The sequence below is a fragment of the Euleptes europaea genome, chromosome 16 (assembly GCF_029931775.1).
Source record: "Euleptes europaea isolate rEulEur1 chromosome 16, rEulEur1.hap1, whole genome shotgun sequence".
In the NCBI taxonomy this organism is placed as follows: Eukaryota; Metazoa; Chordata; class Lepidosauria; order Squamata; family Sphaerodactylidae; genus Euleptes; species Euleptes europaea.
This window is the reverse complement of record NC_079327.1, coordinates 54,502,611-54,527,496: the sequence shown is the minus strand read 5'-3', so window position 1 is coordinate 54,527,496 and position 24,886 is coordinate 54,502,611. Positions and strand designations below refer to the sequence as shown.

Genomic DNA, 24,886 nt, shown 5'->3' with positions numbered 1-24,886 from the left:
GAGACAGAGTCCTGGGTTTCGCACCCTATCTTGTGAGCCGTCCTAGCTGTGGGGGCTGTAGGGTTGGGAGAGCCGCAATTGGGTGCTGGGGAGGGGGCTTGGCCACCACACGGGGAAAGAGATATTGGTCACACTCGTATTTGACATCTTGAGGTGCTTCAGGCCTTGTGGGAATGTCCGCAGCAGTGGTTTATTTATTTATTTATTTTTAGTACAGTTGGCACAATGGAGTCTGTGGGCTATGCCGTGTTTCTTGTTGGTTCAACTTTCCACCCTTAATATATATTGCATGTGATTTGGGTGATTGCAGGATGCCCCATCCTGGTGCATCTGCAACTCTCTTTTCTGAGCAGGTAATATGGTTGCAACCTACAAAATGATTCACAAACCTACTTAGATAAATGATTGGGACTGTGGTCTGGACTGCTATGTATAGCTTATTGTAGCAGGATCTTATGATGTAATCTCTGTACTACTTAATGTGTCATGTTTATACTTATGCTATGCTTCAGTTCTTTTTGGTGGTTCTCGACATCTAAAATCCTGATGCATGGGTTACTGAATGTTCCATTTTGTTGATTGTAGTGACTCACTATGTGCAATCTGTCTTGAGTCCTTGTGAGAAAGACAGAATATGATGCAAAGTAAATACATACATACATACATACATACATACATACATACATACATACATACATAAGCAAACTTTAATCTGGAAGTGAAGTAAGATTTTATGTAACTAAGGAGAGTGGATGGGCTGTAAGATTTCCTACTATGAAGGGGAAATCAATGGCTGTAAGATAACGGCATTAAACAATCCAGATTTTCCCCCCTGCAAAAAAAAGTGTACCAATTATACCAAAACAAAAAGTCATGTTTATGCTTAATTAAATATAACATCAATTTAAAGATCCTTCATTTTGGAGTCAGGAGAGAACTTCCTTTACAATATGTAGAAATAACAGAATTTAAAGGATACGATCATAGTCATCTTTGTTTGAATAATAAATAATTTAATAAATATTTGTAACAACCCACCCAATGACTAGTTCATGCGTTTTCGCTAACGTATACTCTACAGACTCTTTGTAGGCTGTAATTATGAAACAATTATGAAACCTTAAACAAAATGCACTGTAACTGGATTCTATGACCAATCAATACAAGGAGTATGTAGTGGCAGATCTTCACCAGTTTCTCTTAGAGGCCTGCTGTGAATTCTGAAAAGCCGACGCTATAGGGATACTCATGGGAAAATGCCATTTAGCTGGATCATTTTTTGTTCCCTTTTAAAAAAAATGGGACTATAGTTGCTAATTTACTCCAAGAAAATAGTTGTGCAGACAGGAAAATCTGTTCCCCATTATATCTGGGGATCTCACCATCCTTGGCTGGCCCAGCATCGTATTTCTACCACCTTACCAACCCACAGCAACGTGCTTGCAAGGTTTAATGTTCTACCCTCAGCTGTGCTATTAGGGAGGTTTCAGAAAAACCCCATATATAAACAGACTCTGCCCTTGCAGACTGAGATGTGTAGAATCATGACGGCATGTTTTTTTGTATTGCCCTTTTTATGCTGACATTCGAGGCAAACTTCTTAACTCTTCGTTAACTGGAATGGAGCTTCGGACAACAGCAAGGGGCAACTTTTTATTTCCAGACAAAATCCTGTCACAATAGACAGAGTAGCAACATTTTTGCAACTGGGTATGAGGCTTCGAGAATTTAAATCTTGACTTTGTTTAGTCCTAGTTTTTGCACTCTACAGTCTTTGAACTTATTGCGAACACATGCCAGTAAAGGTGGTGTTGATGTTGTTGTATTTCCCTGATGTCAACTGGATTTCTTGTTTGAATGTTTAATTTTATATTAGGGAATAATGGACTTTGCAGACTTTTTCCTCATATGCAGTTTTCCAGCACTCAAAATGTTACTTACCATAAAGAAGAGTATTATTGTATTAGTAATTTAATGGCTCTACTTCTTTTTCAGGCCAGACCTGTTTGACTGGGACAGTGTTGCTGGCCAACAGTCAGCCACACAGCGATTAGACCATGCATTCAACATAGCCAAACGACATATGGGGATTGAGAAACTCCTTGATCCTGAAGGTCAGTGTAAATGGGGTTCAGTTTTGAAAATGATTTTTTTTCTTACCTGCTATTGGAAAATGGCTTTTCCTTATTGCATTAGTTTTTTCCACTTTCCGATTCGTGAGTGCTCTGCACAGATGTTTACAGATACTTCAGTTAATTTGGCTGTTTATTCATGTAGCATAATATCTGTCATCAGACTCTGAGTTGAACAAATTATTGTATTTTAAAATGTTCTTTGTTATACTTCAAGATGAAATACGTAGCTTGTTTTGTTGAAAGGTGCTTAGATTTGCAGTTACAGAATATAGAAAAATCAGTATACAGAAACAGAAAAATAATTTTAAAAAACTCAAATCTCAAACTGCAGTTACCATTACAAATCATTACATCTGTAAAAGTGTAACAATAGCATTCTGTGCAATACACAATAAACACCACTCAATTAATTAGTAATAACAATAATAATTTAACCACGATCATTCCATTAATTCCATTAATCTTAAAGCAAATCATAAGAATTCTATATGATGCTTATTAAGCAGGATTTTAAGATTAAACATTATTACAGTCAAATACGGCATATAATATAATTCCACTTGCAATGTTATCAATTGTTATGTTTCTATACTCCTTTCTTCTTCTTTTTTCCTTTCATCTAATTGTAAAGTTATGGTGCTTTTCTTACCCATTTCACTATGCATGATCAAGGTGATTTTTTTAAAAAAATACACATAATATATATTCCATTTTTTTCTTGAAATTCTTTAGATGTTTTTTTGTTAACAAGCAGCTCATTCCTAAGGAGGGGGGAGTATATCCTCAGCGGCTTCCCAGCAACCCCATTGAAAAAAGCGAGGCCATGCCACCAGAAAAGGTGGCTCAGCCCTTGCGCCACACAAGAGGGCTGTCAAGAAGCTGAGGACCCTCCGTTTCTTGGGGTTCCTGATTTCCTTGGTTCAGGCCTGGAGGCCTATGAGTTTTGTGCTGTTGGGACTTTGGAGCAGTAAAACGGTTACACTTTGAAAGCTGCTTTTGGGGAGAGAGCCAAATAGGCATCCAGCTGTTACTAGTTAAAGTCTCCTCTCCCCTTTCGGGAATGCAAGGCTGTCCCTTGTTACGGTAACTAATCGGTCAGCCATTATCTTAATGTTTGGAATGACATTCAGGTGCAGGGGGTTCTGCAGGCTTCACCACCCGAATGCATTAATTAGCGAGGCAACATTCGGACCAAGCAATAGCCACAAATCACTTTCGTTTTCTGATTGGCCTTCTATGCGCTCAGGCCATTGAGAAAACGAATATAGAGACAGCGCAGTCCTGAGCAACTCATGCTCGTTGGGGGCACAGCAAGAAGGCTGTGCAGGCGGCATCACCACCCGTTTGATTTTGGCCCTTGAGGGGGAAACTCCGGTCAAGCTGATCTTTTGGAGAAACCTTTGGACAACCTTTTGAAACTCTTGTATGCTGAAGGAACTCTTGAAACTGGTAACTATTGAAACATTGCTTTTGAAAAAGCCGTGACAATTGTGTGAACCTTGGAAAATTGAAGTATTGTATGAGTTAGCTATGCTAAATCATTTTGTTTTTTCTTGCTTAAAACTTCATGACTGTTTCTTTCCTGTAAACCAGCATAAATCTTATAAATAAATTGTTAGCCTTTAAATAGATTGTGTCTTTTGATTTTGGGATTCCAAGCCTAAATCTAAGTGTCTTGTGTGAGTGTGAAATCACCTACCAAAAACCTGAGACATATTTGGAAGTGTATTTTTTCCCTAGCAAGGCCTCTACCTTGCAGGGTAAGCGTTGCACTTAAATTTTGAAGTGAGTTGGGAGGGGATTGCCCTTATCCTTCCCCTGGAGCTCAACTTTTAGGGTTGATGGCAGCTACTCATTAAACTTGGGGGGGAGACCCGGAGTTTAATGTTTTGGGAAACTTTTGACCAAACCAAAGCAGCCCAACTGGTGGAGGCTGGTTGGAGCTCTTTGACAAGGGTGTTCCCAGATTGCAAGGGCTGTGGAAGCTGCCTAAAGGCTGCTCCACACTGGGAACAGCCCCCCCCCCCACTGGCGCGGCCGTTCTCTTCCAGGACTGGCTGCACTGGCAGCAGGGGCTGGTGGAGCTCCAATGCTCCTGGACGCCATGTGTATACCCCCGCACTGATGTGTTTGCTGCTTTATCCCATGATAAAGTGGCACCTACGCTGACATGGGGTCATGCCGGCTTCTATGGAGATTAGCAGCCATAATTTGTCAATTTTGCAATTCTTGGATATTCAGCCAGTTTATTCTTCCAGTCTTCTCTAACAGGGCGCTCTTCTGATTTCCATTTTATTTCTAATGTAACTCTGGCCACCGTTGTCATACAGTGAGGGGAAAAAGTATTTGATCCCCTGCTGAATTTGCCCGTTTGCCCTCTGACGAAGAAATGACCAGTCCATAATTTTAATGGTAGGTTTATTGTAGCTGTGAGAGACAGAATAACAACAGGAAAAACCCCAGAAACCCAGAAGACAAAAGTCAGAGATTGATGTGCATTATAATGAGTGAAATAAGTATTTGATCCCTTTGCAAAAGATGACTTAGTACTTGGTGGCAAAACCCTTGTTGGCAATTACAGAGGTCAGACGTTTCTTGTAGGTGGCCACCAGGTTTGCCCACATCTCAGGAGGTATTTTGTCCCACTCCTCTTTGCAGATCCTCTCCAAGTCAGTAAGATTTCGAGGCTGATGTGTAGCTACTCGAACCTTCAGCTCCCTGCACAGATTTTCGATGGGATTAAGGTCTGGAGACTGGCTAGGCCACTCCAGGACCTTAATGTGCTTCTTCTTGAGCCACTCCTTTGTTGCCTTGGCCGTGTGTTTTGGGTCATTGTCATGCTGGAATACCCATCCTTGACCCATTTTCAATACCCTGGCTGTGGGAAGGAGGTGCTCACCCAAGATTTGACGATACATGGTCCTGTTCATCGTCCCTTTGATGCAGTTAAGGTGTCCTGTCTCCAGCAGAAAAACACCCCCAAAGCATATGTCCCCCTCCATGTTTGATGGTGGGGATGGTGTTCTTGGGGTCGTAGGCAGCATTCCTCCTCCTCCAAACACGGCAAGTTGAGTTGATGCCAAAGAGCTCGATTTTGGTCTCATCTGACCACAACACTTTCACCCAGTTCTCCTCTGGGTCATTCAGATGTGCATTGGCAAACTGCAGACGGGCCTGTCTTGAGCAAGGGGACCTTGCGGGCTCTGCAAGATCTCAGTCCTTCACGGCGTAGTGTGTTACCAACTGTTTTCATGGTGACTATGGTCCCAGCTGCCTTGAGATCATTGACAAGTTCCCCCCGTGTAGTTCTGGGCTGTTTCATCACCATTCTCATGATCATTGCAACTCCACGAGATGAGATCTTGCATGGAGCCCCAGACCGAGGGAGGTTGACAGCTGCTTGGCAATAGTCTTGTAGCCCAGTCCAGCCTTGTGCAGGTCTACAATCTTGTCCCTGACATCCTTGGCAGCTCTTTGGTCTTGGTCATGGTGGCTAGTTTGGAATCTGATGGATTGATTGCTTCTGTCGACAGCAGAACCCTAACCCTAACCCTAATCTGGCTGGTTGATAGGGGATCAACTACTTATTTCACTCATTATAATGCACATCAATCTCTGACTTTTGTCTTCTGGGTTTCTGGGGGTTTTCCTGTTGTTATTCTGTCTCTCACAGCTACAATAAACCTACCATTAAAATTATGGACTGGTCATTTCTTCGTCAGAGGACAAACGGGAAAATTTAGCAGGGGATCAAATACTTTTTTCCCTCACTGTATATATAAACAATTCTTCCAGAATTTTTGGGATATTGTTTGGTAAAATGCTCAATAGCAAATATTTAGCTTCCATGGGAAATTTAATCCTTAATTTGTTCTGCATTTCGGCACATATTTCTTTCCAGTACTTCTTTGTTGTTGTTTTTTACATGTCCATCACATATGGTAGAAGGTACCGTCTATCCCTACATTTCTAGCATTTCCCTTTGTAATTCTTGTCCATCTTGTCAATGTCCTTTGTACCATTGGTAGAACATCTTATACCAGTTTTAGTGATTGTGTCAGGCTGCTATCTCGGTTTCGTTATTGCCTCTGTCTCTGTGCTGTATTGTCTGCCCCCCAAGGTCGCATACCTAGGCCTGGGAACTCAGCTCCTGGGAAACTGTATTCATGCGTGTAATCTCCCGCCTTTCCTGCCTTATAATATCTCCCAGCTAGTGAGCCTCTCATAGCTGTCATTTTATTCGTTTGCACTGTATGCCTATTTGATCAGTAAAAGCCATCTGTTTGGACTCTATATGACTTTGTGGTGATTTCTGGTTCTGTGGGCCAAGGGCTGACATTATGACAGCCATCTCTCATCTTCACCGTTCTCCTAGCCAGGCTGGAGCCCAGGGGGGTTCGCCTGCCACTTGGATGGGAGCTGTGCAGCTCTCCAGGTGATCTACTACCCTGGAGCCCTTCTCAGAGGACCCTACTCTGTTACAAGACTTAATCGCTGAACTTTTCCGGACGACCCGAGAGGTTTGCCGCTTGAGGGGACTGGTACAGGCGCAGTGGCAATCTCTTACAGGACGTCTCTGGATGTTAACATCGGAGGATACTGATGCTCGTTTAGATCTTCAGGACTTGGATCAATTACTGGACGATGCCCGATTGGCGACTGAGGATTTACAAATATTAACTGGACTTTTGGATAATCTTATTTCTCGACAAACTCTTTCTACCATGGCGGGAGCCCCGCCGGAGGGTTTTTCCCTGATCCCGGATGCGGCCAGCTGTCAGGCTGAGGCCAAGCGAGTCGCTATTAGCACCGCTCTTCTCCTTGTGGAATGTACAAAGGACACCCCGGTAGCCACCTTGGCTCAAGTTTTGACCCCGACGTTTGGAGCCGAGGCATCCGCACTGGCGGTTCGAGTACAACCTCTGCTGGGCGGGGAACCTGACCCCATACTCTTGCTCCTCGAGACAGAACTTTTGCCGCGCATTACGGCAGAGACTGCCCTAAGACTTGAGAACGCCAAAGTTCTTGCGGATCAGCAAGCCGCCGAAGCGGCTAGGGTCGCAAGAGAGAGAGAGGCGGCGGAAGCAGCCAGGGCGGCTGCAGCAAGGATTAGGAATCAGGCGAACGTGGACACGCGCCCCAAGGACTATGTACTGGGACTATCAGGTCTAACTTTTTCCCCGGCGTTTGTCCCGTCGCGTGCGACCCAACGCGCACGCCGTTTGGCTGACCGACGTCGAGACTCAGATGAGTCTGATGACGAGGATTTATATGGGGATAGCTCTCAATGGGCCACGAGCTTCCGTACCAGTAAGCCTCATCTTACTGGTGGCCCAAGTGAGGAGGTTCATCTTTTACGAGCCCAGAATCGGGAGCTCTCCGACCGTGTTGATCAACTCCAGGAAGTAATGGAACTTATGCTTCAAGAGAACAGGCAATTACAACAAACCCTGATAGCTCAGAGACAGCCCGTTCCGATACCGGGTCAGGGGGTACCCGTACAACCACCCGCTAATGTGCCTGCTCCACCCTTACCTCCTGGAGCTCCTGTTGCTCCTCCGCCCGGACCACCCGTGCAACCACCTGCTAATGTGCCTGCTCCACCCTTGCCTCCTGGAGCTCCTGTTGCTCCTCCGCCCGGACCACCCGTGCAACCGGGTCAACCCGCGCCCGGCCCTTGGAAGCAACTCAAATTGAGGACTACGTATGACGGATCTCTTGAGACTTTGCCTTGTTTCTTGCATCAAGTGGACAGTTATATGCGAGAACAAGGTCAACTTTTCCCCACGGAAGATAGCCGGGTGCGGTACGTAGCTTCCCTCCTGACAGGCAAAGCGGCTGACTGGATGGTCCTCCAGTTTGACACCCGCTCTCGTGCGATTCGTTCCCTCAACAACTTCATGACTGCCCTGAGAAGGAGGTTTGAGGACCCCTTCCTGGGGGAAAGAGCCAAAACGGAACTCTTACAATTAAAACAAGGCTCTGCTACAGTTCGGGAATTTGCCGATGAATTTCAGCGACTGGCAAGTAAAATTGTAGGTTGGCCCGAGACCACCCTAATCCATCATTTCAGGGAAGCCTTGCATCCTGACATTCTGAACTGGTCTTACATGCGGGGCGATCCCGATACCCTCGAAGGCTGGATCCTATTAGCCGAGGAAGTGGAAAGCCGCCGCCGCTTTATTTCTCTCGTCCGTCAAAAGCATAAGGAGAAGGGCACCCAAAAGCCTCAACCCAAGGCACCACTGCTCGTCCCACGAAATCCCCCACGTCCACTCCAGGAACGTGAAGCCCGATTTCAGAGGGGTGCCTGTCTTACATGCGGAGAAATGGGCCACTTTGCAGCCGTTTGCCCACGCCGCCAGGAATTATTTCGTCCCAGCACGACAACCCGCGCCCGAGGTCGTCCACCACGCAGAGGCACCGCGGCCACCCGCAGCGCAGCTCCGGGAAGGCCCACACCCTCTGCACTCCATGCCGGGGACCCAGCCTCCCTGCCTGCTTCCAACGACCCCGCCGGGTCTCGGATTACAAGTGCCCCATTGGGGGACAGCTTTCCCTCTTCGGATGAGGAAAACCCTTGGATTTCTCCAGCCTTAAACCTGGAATCTCCCCTCGACTTGTCAAAAAACGGCTCCGGTCTGTGGTGAATGGAGCATCTCCACAGACCTCTCAGGATCTTCCTATCAAACCGAATGCTCCTACCAAAATCAAAGAAGTGGACTCCACCGTCTACGTGGATGCAGTTTTACAACAACTTAACGGAGGTCCACAAATCCCCGTCAAAGCACTAATTGACTCCGGTTGCTGTCGCTCTCTCATAAGCGAAGCCACGTTTGCTGCACTCAGAGCCGACTCAGAGGCTTTACCCGCCCCCGTCCAATTTGCTCAAATGGACGGGAGCCAATTCCAGGGGGGTCCAGTTGATCACCGCACCATAGGGGTGGCAATGGGAATTGGTTCCCACTGGGAACAAATAGACTTCACTATAGCCCCTATCCGATTTGAAGTGGTCTTGGGAATTAACTGGATTAAAGGACATAGTCCCAGTATTGATTGGGAAACAAACACTATCTCTTTCGCTAGTCCCACCTGCGACCAGCATCGGCAAAACTTTGCTCTGCCATTTCCGCCCGTTCCAGCATTAACCTCTACTGCCCCAGTACCACCGGCTCTACCCGCTGTATACCGGGACTTTGAAGATGTCTTCGACCTTAGGGAATGTGATGCCTTACCCCCCCACCGGGCCTCAGACTGTGCGATTGAAGTAGTAAAGGACTGCACATTAACCAAAAGTAAGATTTACCCTATGAGCGCTTCCGAGCGCACTGTCCTCCGGGACTTTTTGGACAAAAACCTCGCCAGAGGGTTCATTCGCCCTTCGAATGCCCCAAACTCGGCCCCCGCGTTTTTCGTCCGGAAAAAAGAGGGCGACCTTCGCCTGTGCATTGACTTCAGAAAGCTCAATGCGGTTACCCAGACCAACGCCTATCCTATCCCATTAATATCGGATATTTTGGGACAATTACAGGAAGGCCGTGTGTTCTCTAAATTAGACTTGGTGGAAGCCTACTACCGAGTCCGTATCCGCGAAGGAGATGAACACCTCACTGCCTTCTCTAGCTGTTTCGGAATGTATGAATTCCTTGTAATGCCATTCGGATTAAAAGGGGCCCCGGGGGTCTTCATGCAACTCATCAATGAAATCCTACATGACCTTCTATATCGTGGGGTGGTGGTCTACTTAGATGACATTCTCATTTATTCGAAAACTGTGGACGAGCATGTGACTCTGGTCAGGGAAGTTCTACAACGCCTGCGTAACCATCAACTGTTCGCTAAACTAGCTAAGTGTGAATTTCACCAAAGCAAACTCACGTTTTTGGGATACATCATCTCCCACCAAGGTCTTCGCATGGACCCCGCCAAAGTCCAAGCCGTCCTCGATTGGACTCCCCCCACCAACCGTAAGCAAGTACAGCAATTTCTGGGATTTGCAAACTTCTATCGGGGATTCATCCCTAACTTCGCCCAAGTGGCTCTACCCATTACGGACCTGCTGAAAACTAAGGGAAAAGTAAGCTCGGCTGCCTTGCCCTCCGCAAAAATCCTATGGACTGAGCAATGCCAAGCCGCCTTTCTGGCCCTCAAACGCCTCTTCACTTCGGAGCCGGTGCTACGGCACCCAGACCCAAATCAAATGTTCATTGTGCAAGTCGATGCTTCCGATGTAGCCATGGGAGGGGCTCTCCTCCAGCAAGGACCGGACGGTCTTCTTCACCCTTGCGCTTACTTTTCAAAAAAATTTGCGCACGCTCAATTAAACTGGCCCATCTGGGAGAAAGAGGCCTCTGCAGTTCATCATGCACTGACTTTATGGCGGCAATTCTTGGAAGGGTCTAAAGTACCCTTTGAAGTTTGGACCGATCACAAAAATCTAGCTGCCCTCACGGGGTCCCATAAGCTATCGGCGAAACAACAACGGTGGGCGGAGTTCTTTGCTCAGTTCCGTTTCACCCTGAAGCACGTCCCTGGGAAGCAGAACGTTCTCGCGGATGCCCTCTCCCGTTTACCACAATATCCGGTAAAACTCGAAAGACCCACCAACTCTCTGTTCACCCCTATGCAACGTGGGGCCCTACCTATGCTGGCTGTGCAAACCCGATCCCAGCATCAGCACACCTTCCCTAACTCGCAAGCTCCGCCAGCCCAACCGGCTGCCCAGCCGCCACCGCAACAGACCGGAGTTCCCGCCCCTCCTACCCCTCCGACCGCTCAGCCGCCTGCAGTCTGCGCGCCGCCGCACGTAAGCACTAGCCCTATAACTGTTTCTCAGATCTCCATGACCGACGGGGGGGCTCCCTCCAAAATCCCCATCTCCGAATCCTTTTTAACTGTCCTTCGGGACCAGTGCCTTTTAGAACGTTCCGCTCATACCCTACCTCCTGGTGTTTTGGAACAAGGGGGGTCCTGGTACAAAGACTCAAAATTGTATGTACCCAAAGCTCTCCGGAAGGACGTTTTACATTTAGCTCATGGAGCCAAAACAGCTGGGCACTTTGGGTTTCTGAAGACCCTTCACTTATTGCGCAGACAGTTCTGGTGGGGGGGAATGCGTTCCGACATTGACTCCTTCATCCGCAGCTGTCCCGTTTGTGCCGCTGCGAAACGATCGCAGGGCAAACCCCCGGGACTGCTACAACCTCTTGAAACGCCCAGCAGACCTTGGGAAGTGATTGCTATGGACTTCATGACTGATCTCCCTCTCAGTGGGGGTAAAACTGTGCTGTGGGTTGTTACTGATTTGTTTTCTAAGCAAATACATTTGATTCCATGCGCAGGGATCCCCTCTGCTCAGAAACTGGCCCGCCTCTTCGTGACGCATATCTTTCGTTTACATTCGTTTCCGCGTAAAATAATTTGTGACCGCGGAAGTGGTTTCGTTTCTAAGTTTTGGAAAGCTTTCCTCAAGTTGGTGGGGGTGGAACAGGGATTGTCTAGTGCATACCATCCTCAAACTGATGGTCAAACTGAGCGTGTCAATGCTGTACTTGAATGTTATTTGCGTTGTTATGTTAACTACCACCAGGATAACTGGGTGGAACTGTTACCTTTAGCAGAATATGCCTACAATAATGCCATGCATCAATCCACAGGTTTTAGCCCGTTTTTTGCTGTGTATGGACAAGATTTCAGTCCCATCGCTCCTACAGATGATGTAGAGGGGGAGGGGAACCCCGACATTGCCTCCTGGGCACACGCCCTCCGTACCACTTGGCCCTGGCTCGTTAGCAACCTCGACCGGGCCAAACGTAAATACAAAGCGCAAGCTGACAAACATCGCTCCCCCGGGGGTGATCTGCAAGTGGGTGCTTTGGTTTACCTTTCCACCAAAAATCTCCGTTCCACCCAACCGTGCCATAAGCTCAGCGCCAAATTCATTGGCCCTTTCCCCATTACTCGGGTCATAAACCCTGTCACAGTGGAACTGGCTCTCCCCAAATCCTTGAGGCGTGTGCATCCTGTTTTCCACATAAGCCTCCTCAAACCCCATGTTGCTTCTCCACGGTGGCATCCGGACCCACCGCCTGCGCAACCCATCATGGTGGGGGGGGAAGAACACTTCGAAGTCTCCAAGATCCTTGACTCTCGTATTCACCATGGCAATCTGCAATATCTAGTTCGTTGGAAACATTTCCCCCCTGCCTATGACGAATGGGTGCGCGCACGGGATGTCTCCGCCCCCGACCTCGTCGACGCCTTTCACATTGCTTACCCGGACAGGCCAGCCCCCTTGCGAACTGGGAGGGGGCCTTGAGGGGAGCAGAATGTCAGGCTGCTATCTCGGTTTCGTTATTGCCTCTGTCTCTGTGCTGTATTGTCTGCCCCCCAAGGTCGCATACCTAGGCCTGGGAACTCAGCTCCTGGGAAACTGTATTCATGCGTGTAATCTCCCGCCTTTCCTGCCTTATAATATCTCCCAGCTAGTGAGCCTCTCATAGCTGTCATTTTATTCGTTTGCACTGTATGCCTATTTGATCAGTAAAAGCCATCTGTTTGGACTCTATATGACTTTGTGGTGATTTCTGGTTCTGTGGGCCAAGGGCTGACAGATTGGCTGACAGTGAATTTTATTTTTTTAGTCCTTAAGGATTCCCATTGATGGAAGGGTATTTCTTCCTCAAAATTCTGCATCCATCTGATCCTACATGTCTTAAGTTGTTAAGTTTCTGTGTCATATTTTATTTATAATTGAGACAGGGTTGCTGTGAGTATTCATAGGCCCTACCTGAGATAAATGTTCCCTCTGCCCCCACCTCCACATCACATTGCCCTAAACTGAACCCAAACACTATATGAACACTAAATGCAGTTTGCTTGGTTCCATAGTTCCCAATAGTGACCAGGGTTTCCAGAATTTTGTCCTCCTTTCTTTGAGTCCCTGAATAGAAAATACACTAAACAATGGTATGAAACATTTAAAATACAGAGTTAAAAAAAGAATGCACAGGACTGGATCTGAAGTTCCTTTTGTGTGAGCAGAAGGGTATTCCTTTAGTTGCTACGGGTTTGGAGCCAGCCCAGAGCTCTCATGTTAACTCCTACATAAAACTTTGAAACAGTAGAGATAATAAATAAAAATCAGTAAAACCCATTAATCCGCCCTGACCTGGATGGCCCAGACTAGCCTGATCTCGTCAGATCTCAGAAGCTAAGCAGGGTCAGCCCTGGTTAGTATTTGGATGGGAGACCACCAAGGAAGTCCAGGGTTGCTATGCAGAGGAAGGCACTAGCAAACCACCTCTGTTAGTCTCTTGCCTTGAAAACCCCATAAAGGGTCGCCATAAATCGGCTGTGACTTGACGGCACTTTACACACACACACAATTCATTAATCCAAGCAGTTAAACGTTTTAATAACAATTTTAAAATCCTATTTCATAAACCAGATCCAGAAGCAAGTCATCAGGGACTGAACACATTAAAAAAAATCTATAAAGAAGCAATCATGGAAAGGGAGACACAAATAACCAGCTATGCTAAAGATCAGATCGTTGCTTCCTTAGAGTTGCTAGGTAACAGTACTGCAGTGCTGGTAAAAGCCACAACTGTCAAGGTAATTGTAATCCTAGCAGGCATATATAACCTTGGACTGTATCACACAGTCCTCAGCCCTCCCTTGTTTACCTGCTTCTTTATTTCATACTTTTTGGTTTGGCTTTGGTTTCTCCACAATCCATTAATTTGTTATTTTCCTTCCTATTTTTAAAGCCATAGCCTACTTTGTACCATTTCATTTCTTTGAGCCACCCTGTCTCTTGACCAGCCTTCCTAATACTAGTCTTCTTTTCACGTAATACCCAGCTCCTCCTGACTGTGTGTATATATCGTTCCTTCATACTTTGTCTCTGTTTGCTTCCCAGCCTCTTTCACAATCAACAACCTGACCCTGTGCAACATTTCATTCCTAGTCAAATCAACAAATGTCCCTCTACTCAGAGAAGTTGGTCTGTAGACTGTCTTATTTCTCAATAAATTGAATAATCCATACCACTACAGCAGCACAGTTGGTTAGTGCTAAAAGATAATAGGTCTATCAATGGCTATTAGCACATCTAGAAACAGTAAACCTCTGAATGCCAGTGCTATGAGACAACATTAAGGGAAGGACTTTGCCTCTGTTTGTTGGCTGACCAAGGCAGGTAGTTGGCCCACTATGTGAAACAGGACTAGATAGGCCACAGCTCTGATCCAATAGGGATTTTTAAATATATATTTAGCTCCCACAAGGACAGTTCAAGATAGCTTTCTGATCTTTGAAATAAATTCCAAATGCCATCCTCTTGTGAGGTGCATTCTGCCAGACCAGATCTCTGCCTGAGTGAGTGATGAAGGAAGTTTCTGGTACTTATGATTACCATGATAACAGGGTGATAAACCATGATGGTGCTGCTTCTTATTTATTTTGATAGTGCTTCAAATGTTTTGTTTGACAATGTAGGACAGAAGTCAGTTAAAAGGAATGTGTATTCAACTTGCGTGCTAGAACCTTGAAAATAAAAGACACTTTAAGGTCTTTTATGCATGGGTTGTGTCTCCCTGCTTGGACCTGGGTTCATCACACATTAAAGTAACCAGTGTTGGGGGAGACTGTATGCATTGTCTTGAATGATCAGGGACGAGACTGTGTGCTAATCGAACCACGAATACAGAAAAACAGTCTCCCAAGCTCAAATCAAGTCCCACCCCTTTAAATGCTGCTCTATAATTGGCTTACTTCTCAGTGCTCCCTGTGAGAGAAGATTTCCTTCCCCTCAAACCTAACTGACACATAAAAAAGCATTTTAAGAACAAAAAAGCTCTTTCAGCCCCACCTACCTCACAGGGTGTCTGTTGTGGGGAGGGGAAGGGAAGGAGATTGTAAACCAGGTTGATTCTTCCTTAAGTGGTAGAGAAAGTCGGCATATAAAAAACAACTCTTCTTCTTCTCCTCCTTCTTCTCCTTCTTCTCCTTCTCCTCCTCCTCCTCCTCCTCATCTTCCTCCTCCTTTTCCTCCTCCCCCTCCTCCTACAACATCGTGAAAGGTGTGCTTCCTCTGGCCTGTAACACTTTGCAGCTGAAACTGTCATTCTAGTTGTTTGTAAAAAGTGGCCAATATGTGTTTATTTTACAAATGAAACTGGAGCCAGTACCTGAATCAAGGTGCAGTTTCAATTACACGTTCAGCTGTACATGCATTGAACATGACGTGAGAATTACTCGACACACATATAAAGAAAAATCAAGTATTCATTATACATACATTGTATGGCCATTCATTGTAACCTTGGAACAGGGTTGGTGTTGGATTCAAACAAGAGAAGGGGTTTATCCAGGCAGCAAGGATGAAATCACTGTTGGACCATCTTTCACGCTTTTACTATTGTTCAAGTTTCTTTTATTTTTTGCAGTATCAGACCTGGAGAAATAAAAAATAAGGCACCACATTGTAAAAAGAGCTTATGGAAATTCAGAGTGCTATAGGGGATGCATTTGGGGGGCTTTTTTGCTACTTTATTTAGAGACAAGGCTTTCATGTATGGTGACAGTTGTACAGATGAATGCTGTTTAGCTGCATTGCTTGAAGAAGATGTGCAACTAGGGCATTATCAAAGAAATGAAAATCATTATGATAATTAGAGCTGAATGTTTGTTTTCACTTAATTCACCCTCTTCTTTGGTGGTATCAGACTTGTAGATATCATTGCATCAGTAATTACCTCTAAAAATGAAATGGGGGTGATCAAAGCTTGAAACTGAGTTGGTAGCAGTAGAGAATTATTAATACTGTGTGCCCACATTCATCCTGCTTTAGTGCTCAAATCTCTACAGTTTAAACTTCCATGGTAAGCCTTAATCAATCATACAAAAGTATCTGCTGTAATTGCCTGTTTTTGAAAATTAATATTTGTATTGCCTGACATTTGTTAGAATAACTGTTACACCTCAAATATATTGTATCTTATTGTTAATTGCTGCTTTCTACCTACATGGAACAGTAAGGGATAAAAGAATATCTTTAAAGAACCCAACCAGATAGGACATGTCCGAGCATATATTCCTGTCCAAGAGGTATTAAGAGACAGCTAGCTCCATGAGGCAAAGCCATCCACTCTAATGTAAATAAGGAGAACATTATGTGTGTACCCTGGTGCTTTCACACATGCTGAATAATGCACTTTGCAACTGGATTTTGTGAAGTGGCAAAATCTACTTGCAAACAATTGCTAAAGTACATTGAAAGTGGATTGAAAGTACAATATTCAGTGTGTCGTGTGTGAAAGCACCTTCAAATCATAGCTGTGATTGCAAATATGGTGTTAATAGCACTGTACTTTGTACCTTTGGAAAAAAACAGGAAGTGTAATCCAATGCTATTGTCCCATGGAACATGTCTCCAAGCCACAGTGTTTCTGTATTACATTCATTGCCACTTTCCTTGCAAAGGGGGGCTCTGACATGGGTGGTTTTTGAATCTGGTAGATTAACCTGGGCCTTGCAGTGCCTGAATCAGACCAGCTGCTTATTACCAGTTCTGTCATGGGGCCTACCCTTCTTGCCTTCTGCTCATTACTATCTGTACTACATTAGTCTCTCCCATTGATTTTGCGCAACGCTGTGGTAACTAAGTTCTGTTGGAGCAGGATGCTAAGGAGTCTGTTAACATGCAGGTTCCCCAAGGTTTGTCTCCATTACAAAAGAAACTGCAAAATAGGATCATGTAGTGTGAATGGCTATTTGAGCGATCTATAAAGACAACCATACAGTGTGTGTATGCACGTGCACATGCATATAATTAAGCACTTGCTAGTAGCTATAGTCAATTATTTACTAAATGACCCCTGCTTATGAAATTTTGCATTGGGAATGCAACCTCATGAGGACTAGTTTATGTGTAGCAGCCATTCACCTAGTCAAGTGAACTTTTTCAACTGCAAAGGTTGGAACACAGGTGCATGGTAACAGCCATCTCACTCTATGGTTAAAAGCTGTGGTCTTTTCTTCTGGTTGTATGCTCATTATATTAAGTTGACAAACAGTGACCTAATGATAAGCAATTGTCTGTAGCTACTCAGCCAAGAGAAACAATGAATACAAAAAATAGGTCATATCTATTTAGAGGTATATCATTAGTGTCAGAGGAGGGGCACATTGGCCAGAATAAGAATACTGCTGGATTTACAGTATAAATGCACACATTAGTGTTGTTTTCTCATATAAAGAATACCACAATCTAATAAGGCAGTTCCCAAATTAAAATGCACATTTTTAACCATTCTCTTGCTCCCTGTATTGAAGGCCCTACCTTACTTGTGCTTCTTTTTTCTCTTTTTTAAAACATTGTCTTATTAATGCAATACCCTTCAAGTAACTTAATGGGTCTATTAAAATCTGCAATCGTTACTTATTATGAAGTACTTTATACATAATTAAATTGATAACAGGTCAGTTGAGTGATAATAAATTGACTCATAAATATGGAAACGGAAATGTTCTTAAATGAAACTTCAACTATAACAGCCACTATTTTTCTGGCGTTTATCTTTTGTTCTTTTTTAAATGATGAATCAGTGCATTCACTACTTTATTGCTTCATTTTTCAAAGCATTTATTACTGCTTTCCCTACTGTTTGCTATTGGTCACTTCTGAAGAAGTCATCATGGCATTTTTATGATTGCTTCAGAATAGTATTAAATATTTGAATAAAGCAGGAGTTGATTTCTCATTTGTGAAGGTGTCTGAAGCAAAACATAAGCTGTCATGCTTCATTAGCTGGCTGCTTTGCTTTTTCCAGCTCAGGGAAAATGGCGGTTCTTTCCCTTTTTCCCCAGCTCTTTTTTTGCAAATGCATTGAGACTGGAAACTCACGTTCAAGATGATCAATGCCTCCTATTGGTACTGAAGATACACTGAAGTATTGGGGAGACTAGTGGAAGTTTCCTTACTGACACGAGGATTGTGAGCGTTACGGCTGTTTCCTTTTGGCTAATGGGATTTCCACCCCTGATACCATTTGATTTCCTTAATGACTTTATTATGAGCCCATATTATGCACATAGTATGATCCATCGAATTAGACTATTGCAGGGGTAGCTCAGGTTACTGACTTTCTGAGCCATGTACAATTCTCTTCAGAAAGCTGGGGGCCATGAGAAAGAACCATACAGTTTGTACTTACAACTAAGCAGGAAAATTAACGAATCAGAAATAAGTGAGAGAAGCATTTATGTATTTGTGCTTAAGACCTTTGGTCAAAAGAGCCTGAAATAAAAGGAAAGGAAGTGAGAGAAGCTGACCTGACAGGAAACTGTGCAGCCTTCTCCCCCCCCCCCCAAACATCACCTAAGGATATAATAGACAAAAATGATGACCGCATAAGACTAATGAAAAGGACAGGTTTAGGCAAGCAAGTGCCTAGTGCACTTGTTTCTTGGTTCACATCACATTGCTACCTTCCACAGGCTCAAGAGTGGAATAAAGATATTTCTTCAGCTTCACAGAGAATCATGAGTAGCAGCTAGCCATAGAAAAAGAGGGCAAGAACATGTAGCAGCCGCAGAAGAAGAAGGAAATGTCCAGTAGTTGAGCCAATAAGAAAAAATAGAACGACATAGGAGATAAATTGGGGACTAAGAAGACAATGATAACATCACTCTTAATTATAAGGGATATATCAGACTCTAGTCTATACACATTTGACAGAATGTAGACTTCCTTCTTCATCGCTTTTGGTTTGATTGAAATTTTAGTGTAGGGTTCCCCCCACCCCAATACTTCCAACAATGGGAAGTCCCTAATGGAAACTATATACATATCCAGTATTACAAACAGAGAGACCTGTTTGTCTGGCATGCAGTGGAGTACTGATTAGAAAACAAAAGCTGGAAGTTCAGCAAGTCATTTATTGCTTGAAAACCCGATATTATTTGAGCCAAAGTCCTTACTCAGGAACAGAGCCTGTAGTAGTTTTCTAAGCAAAGTCAAACAAATATTTCACTTGGAGTTCTTAGACTTAAGACTTCTTAGGCTGAACAGAAATGACTCATTTGTTACCTTCGCTATCTTGTGCATTCCCGTGTCTTTCATTCTGTGACAGTTGCAAATGTGACTGTGTAATGCTGGAGGAGTAACTGATGGAAAATGGCAACTCAGCTTCCATAAGCAGAGGTCTCTGTGTGTACGTGCTTGAAGCTGACACATGCTACGTACATGATTACTTTAAAAATGGACTTTGGTACATTCCTTCCTTACATTGCTAGTGAGACAGTTAAATGCTTAAGAGAGGCAGTAAAAGATAGCATAGGTATCCATTTTTAAGTAGCTGTGTAGCTTTCAATAATGAGACAAACTTCAAGTATGATGATACCTTTTATTGGATTAGCTAGTTTTCGCTGTAGTGGTAACAACCAAATTAACGTTACTAATAATTTCTAATAGAGATAGAACAGGGTAATAAAAAGGTTTAATTTCATTCTTTGAGAATAATTAAGGCACAATAAATAGAACAAAAGACAGAGTTGTGAAAAATTACTTTTTACAATGGTGGCCAATAAACATGATTGGCAATAAAAACTGAACATAATAGGAAGGACATCTGTTCAGAAACATGTTTTTAGAGACCATATGTTTTCTTTCTTTCTTTTTTTTTTTTTTTTAATCTTTCAGTGTATGGTGCTGAAGGCAGCTTTCTTGAATATTTATAGCTTGATTTAACATCTTCAACATTTAACGGCAATTTGGGATAGTTATTTCCTAATTGTACTGCATTTTTCTGAATGATTTCAGACAGTTTTTTGAGCATTACGAATAACGATTCAGTGCACCTGACATACAGAACTTCACAGAGATTATGGCCTTTTATGCATCGCTGTTTCCCTCATGGTCAACCCCCCGACTACTTTTGGGCTTTGTTTTGATTATGCATGCATTTTCTGACGCTCAGAGGTCGCCTCGCTCTCCCCATGCATTTTGCCTGCGTTTTCTGGATGCTGGCTAAACAGCATCCAGAAAACGTGGGGGAAATGCACAGGAAGAACAAGGCGAACTCTGAAGGTAGGAAAATGCATGCAGTTACTCCTGTCTAAGCCATTGAAAGGAATGGGCTTAGACTGGAGTAACACTCTCCTTAGGATTGCCCTATCAATAGCTTAGGAGCAGCATGTGGCTCTTTGATATGCCACTTATGGCTCTTCTGAGCACTGTTACCCAATGCAGCACCTGCCTTGTGTTTCAGGAAAGTGGCCATAGCCTTTGCCTAGTGGGGATTCTAGGCAGGTGGTCTCCATCTTGAAACAGCTAATGATATTGGGAATAAAAAAGAACAGGTGGATTTTCAAGGTTTCTGAATTCTGATTACTCATCTTAGTAGCTGGCCCTATCTGACATGGAGTAAAACTCAGCAGATACCCATTTTGCCATTACAACATCTCAGAAATGTGGTTTCCTAAATTAATGCCCTAAACCTCTACATATTATACAGTGTTGCCAGCTTGGGAAATTCCGGGAGATTTGGGAAATCAGAGTTTTGCCAGGGGGGGGGGGAAGAGGTCAAGGAGTCCACCCTCAAAAGCTACCATATATGTAGTCTGGAGTGAGAATTATCATTCTTCAGGTGGAGCCTGGCAATCTCCCAGAATTACAACTGATCCCCAGAGTATAGAGATCTGTTCCTCTGGAGAAAATGGCTGCTTTGGAGAGCGTACTCTGTGTCTGTGGCATTATACCCTGCTGAGGTCTCTCCCCAGGCCCCACCCCCAGATCTCCAGGAATTTCCCAACCCAAGCCCTGCTTGGAGGTTTGCAACACGAATAGTATAAGAAGTGCATACTTACCTATCCTATACCCTCCGAATATTCTCTAAGTGTTTGCATGTGGATCAGTTCATTCCTATATGGACTAATTAACAGCAGTAGCAAAAAAAAACAACAACACCTCTCTATCAGTCACATGGTATGTACACAAACCCATGATACTCTGATAAGTACCACAATAAGGCATGAGATTCATGCACACCTTTGTTTGCTTAAAATCGATTTGAAGAACATCACCTGCTTGTTTAATTATTTTGCCCAGGAGAAAATCAATTCTGAAAATGTAACAAGTCCAAGGACATTTTAAGGATACTGAAACTGTGAAAATGCTCCAGATAAAAGTTTTAACATTTTAAACTCAGTAATGCAGAATAAATAAAGGGATAATTAAAAACATTTAAAGAGAAGTCTAGAGCTCAGGGATGAAACTTTTTCGGAATATGCTCATTCTAAAATAGTAACTTTCTAGATATGCTCCTAGGGAGGAAAGGTGGCATGGTATAGCCCTATCTCATCAGATTTCAGAAGCTAAGCAGGGTTAATACTTGGAAGGGAGACAACCAAGGAAGACTCTTCAGATGAAGAGTCTTCTGCTTGTCACTTGCCTTGAAAGCCCCTTGCTGGGGTCGCCATAAGTCGCCTGTGACTTGACGGCACTTTACACACACACATTTTTCCAAATGCATCTTGCTGTTGTATACTATGATAGCTATAGCAATTCACACTATGTACGTGTATAAACGCATGATGCTGCATTATCTTGAGTCAGATCATTGGTCTGCATCCAGCTCAGAATTGACTCAAAGTAGCTCTTCAGGATCTCAGGCAAAAAAGGTCTTTCCCGACACCTACTTCCTAGATCCTTTATCTGGAGATGCCAGTTATGTAGTGGCTAGAGCATCTTCTGTTTCCATACAAGGCCCATAAGGTTTGGGGCTGATCATGTTCCTGTGCACCAGCAGCTCTTGGTAGAAGCTGTAGAGCTTTCTGGATCTTCTCCTAATGCATAGAGGGACACCCGATTACTTTCAGTAAAGGGAGCAGATGGGTAAAGGGAAGGGAGCAGATGAATGAAGTAAGAGTTCAGTGATCTGCAAGTGTATCTTTGAGCATCCACATGAACAGATTGCTGGAATCTGTTTGGGGCTACACAACAGCTTTTTCACAAAATGGATTTTTAGTTCCTGATTAACATGCCATGCATTTAGAAGTGTCTGTCATAAAGTATCAGGGAACATTTTTTATTCGTATATTATTCTTCTAGCAGTGAGTATACTGCTCCTCTAAACAGCTGATTTCACTTTAGACTTAAAGCTTTGCAGGTTTTGCTTTTAGTATTTTTTAACTTGCTTTCATTGGCTTGACACTTTCTCCATAACAAACACTCTTTCAAGTTTCAACTGTTTGACTCACTTAGCAAAAATGCCGCACTGACTTTCTGCCAATCTGATCGAAAAGATATTATGTGGTTATCCTCCCCATCTACTTCTATTATCCATGTAATTAACTGTACAAAATGCCATTTTTTGCAATTTGAGTCATCCTCTTGATTAACTGCTTTAATTAATTGGCATTGAAAAGCAGTTGTCATGGTGTCTGCCATTGATTATGCTTTATTTTGCTGCTACCTGTTCTAATTTTACCAGTTTGGGTTTTGTAATATTATTTCCCAGTTGTTCTTGGCTTACATCATGCAAAATATTTTAGCCAATAAGCATTTATTTTGAATGTGATTAATGAATATTGATGTTAGGCGGTATCCCTGAGCTTTGAAGGCTGTTTTTCAGCATTGCCACTCTAGGTGGGCATGTCTAACATAGTATCTAGCTCATAGTATATAGTCCAAATTTGAGCTGTGGACCCATTCTAAAAATTTTGTTACCGTATTTTTCGCTTCATAAGACGCACTTTTTTCCTCCTCAAAAGTGAGGGGAAATGTCTGTGCGTCTTATGGAGTGAATGCCAGCTGGGCGCGTGTGTGTCTGGACAGCGCTAGCCGGCGTTCCCCACCCCGATGGCCAGCTGGGAGGCGGGCAGGGTGCACAGAGCCGGCTGGGCGCGTGCGCCGGCTCGCGCCGTCCCGATGCGCACGCGCCCAGCCGGCATTCACTCCATAAGACAAGTTTTTAGAGGAGGAAAACAAGATTTTTTCTTGTTTTCCTCCTCTAAAAACTAGGTGCGTCTTAAGGTCAGGTGTGTCCTATGGAGCGAAAAATACGGTATACCTTTAACAAATTATGATAACATCCCTGGGTATATCAAAAAGGCTAGCACCTTTCTTTCAATATTACTTAAACTTTCAGTTATTCTCATGGATTTTTTCTTATTTGCTCACAGAGTTTCAAACTCTCTCTTGGCTTTAATGTATTTTTAATTGGTGCCATTTATATGCATTTGATGACAACTGAATTTTACTACAATTGCCACATTCACTGCATTATTTAAAATTCTATTTCAAATTCATCCCAAGTTTTCAAGGAAGGCTTAATGTATAAAAAGCTGGCAAAAGCTGTTTCATTCATTCATTCATTTAGCTTAATGGATGGCCTCTCTGTGCCTGACTTAACATTATGACCAGCATGGCTCCCGTCACTGGGAAGGCTGCCTGAGGTGTAAATAGGCAATGATCTATGGCAGGGGTGGGGAACTTCAGGCCCGGGGGCCGTTTAAGGCCCGCAAAGTCATTTGGTCTGGCCCTTAATGGGTCCTGGCAGATCTCTAGCTCAGAAGGATCTAAGACTGGTGATCCGCCCCCTGCAGCCAGGAACAGCCTCTATTCAAGGCGGATGTGAGTTTGTTTTGCCGAGAAAAGGAACCTTTTTTCCCCCTTGCAGAAGAGTCGTTAGCTATGGAGCTGCTAGGACCACCCAAGAAAGCTGCCTGCTTGGGGCTTGGTCGGCTAATTTTTAAGTTGATAATTTTGTATGCCCCGCAAATGATGTTATAAATATCCAAATGGCCCTTGGTGGAAAAAAGGTTTCCCACCCCTGATCTATTGGGGAATCACAAGGTACTTGATGGTAGACTGTTGTAGAATGTGCTTAGGCTGTAGTACTTCAGATAAGATTTCAGTCACGTGCAAATTCAGCTAATTGCATTCCTTCACGCTGCCCCAGCGCCCCCCAGAGCTTTCATAGCCACTCCAGTGGGGAAGGGGCTTTAAAAAATTCCTGAAACAGGGCAAAAGGCCCCTTTGTGAACAGCGATGCTGCGCCACCAAAAAGGTGGTGTAGCACTGCTATTGCGTTAGGGGGCGTTCCCAGGGTGAAGGGGTTAGGAAGCTGCCTAACAGCAACTACACCCCCAGAACTCCCTGGGAATGCCTCCCGAGATGCTAGCATGGGGACTTGAGCCAAGAGAATGCTGGCAGTAAGCCGCACCAGCATCTGAGGGCTGCACTGCTGCCTCAGTACAGGGGGGCTGATGTAAGTGGTATGCCAGTTTGCACTGTGCAAGTGGCATGGACCCTGGTATAGGAGTCATGCTGGCTCCTAAGAGCATTCACCCCCCCTTCAGAAATGCACTGTAAGTTACATGCAATTACTTATTTTAAAAAAAATCAAGCTTTGAGGGGAAAATGGCAGCCTTAATGGTACATTATCTGAAACAGAATATTAATTAATTTATTCAATATTAATCCTGTAACTCACAATCTGTGTTGTAATTTACTCTGTATTTAACACCATTCATTAATCTATTTTTTGTCAGTTGTACACATTTTCTTTATATACAATACATGCTGCTAATATATCAGTCTGGCTTATGTTTTTATAAATAATTTCTATACTTTTTTCTAAATGTGAGGGATTGAAAATATTCAGTACTGTAATGTAGATATGAAAAATAGGATAACTGAAAGAAATGGAAGGTGAGGTTCTCCTTTAAATGAAGTTAAAACA

At 43.9% G+C, this 24,886-nt stretch overlaps 1 protein-coding gene across 1 annotated transcript in view; it reads left to right on the top strand.

Annotated features, from left to right (window-relative positions):
- DMD (dystrophin) overlaps positions 1-24,886 on the top strand; it is a 1,354,185-nt gene that overhangs the window by 364,419 nt on the left and 964,880 nt on the right. Inside the window, exon 7 of the mRNA XM_056862020.1 lies at positions 1,996-2,114. Within this exon, the coding sequence (XP_056717998.1) occupies positions 1,996-2,114 (119 nt within the window). The remainder of the gene's footprint in view (positions 1-1,995; positions 2,115-24,886) is intronic.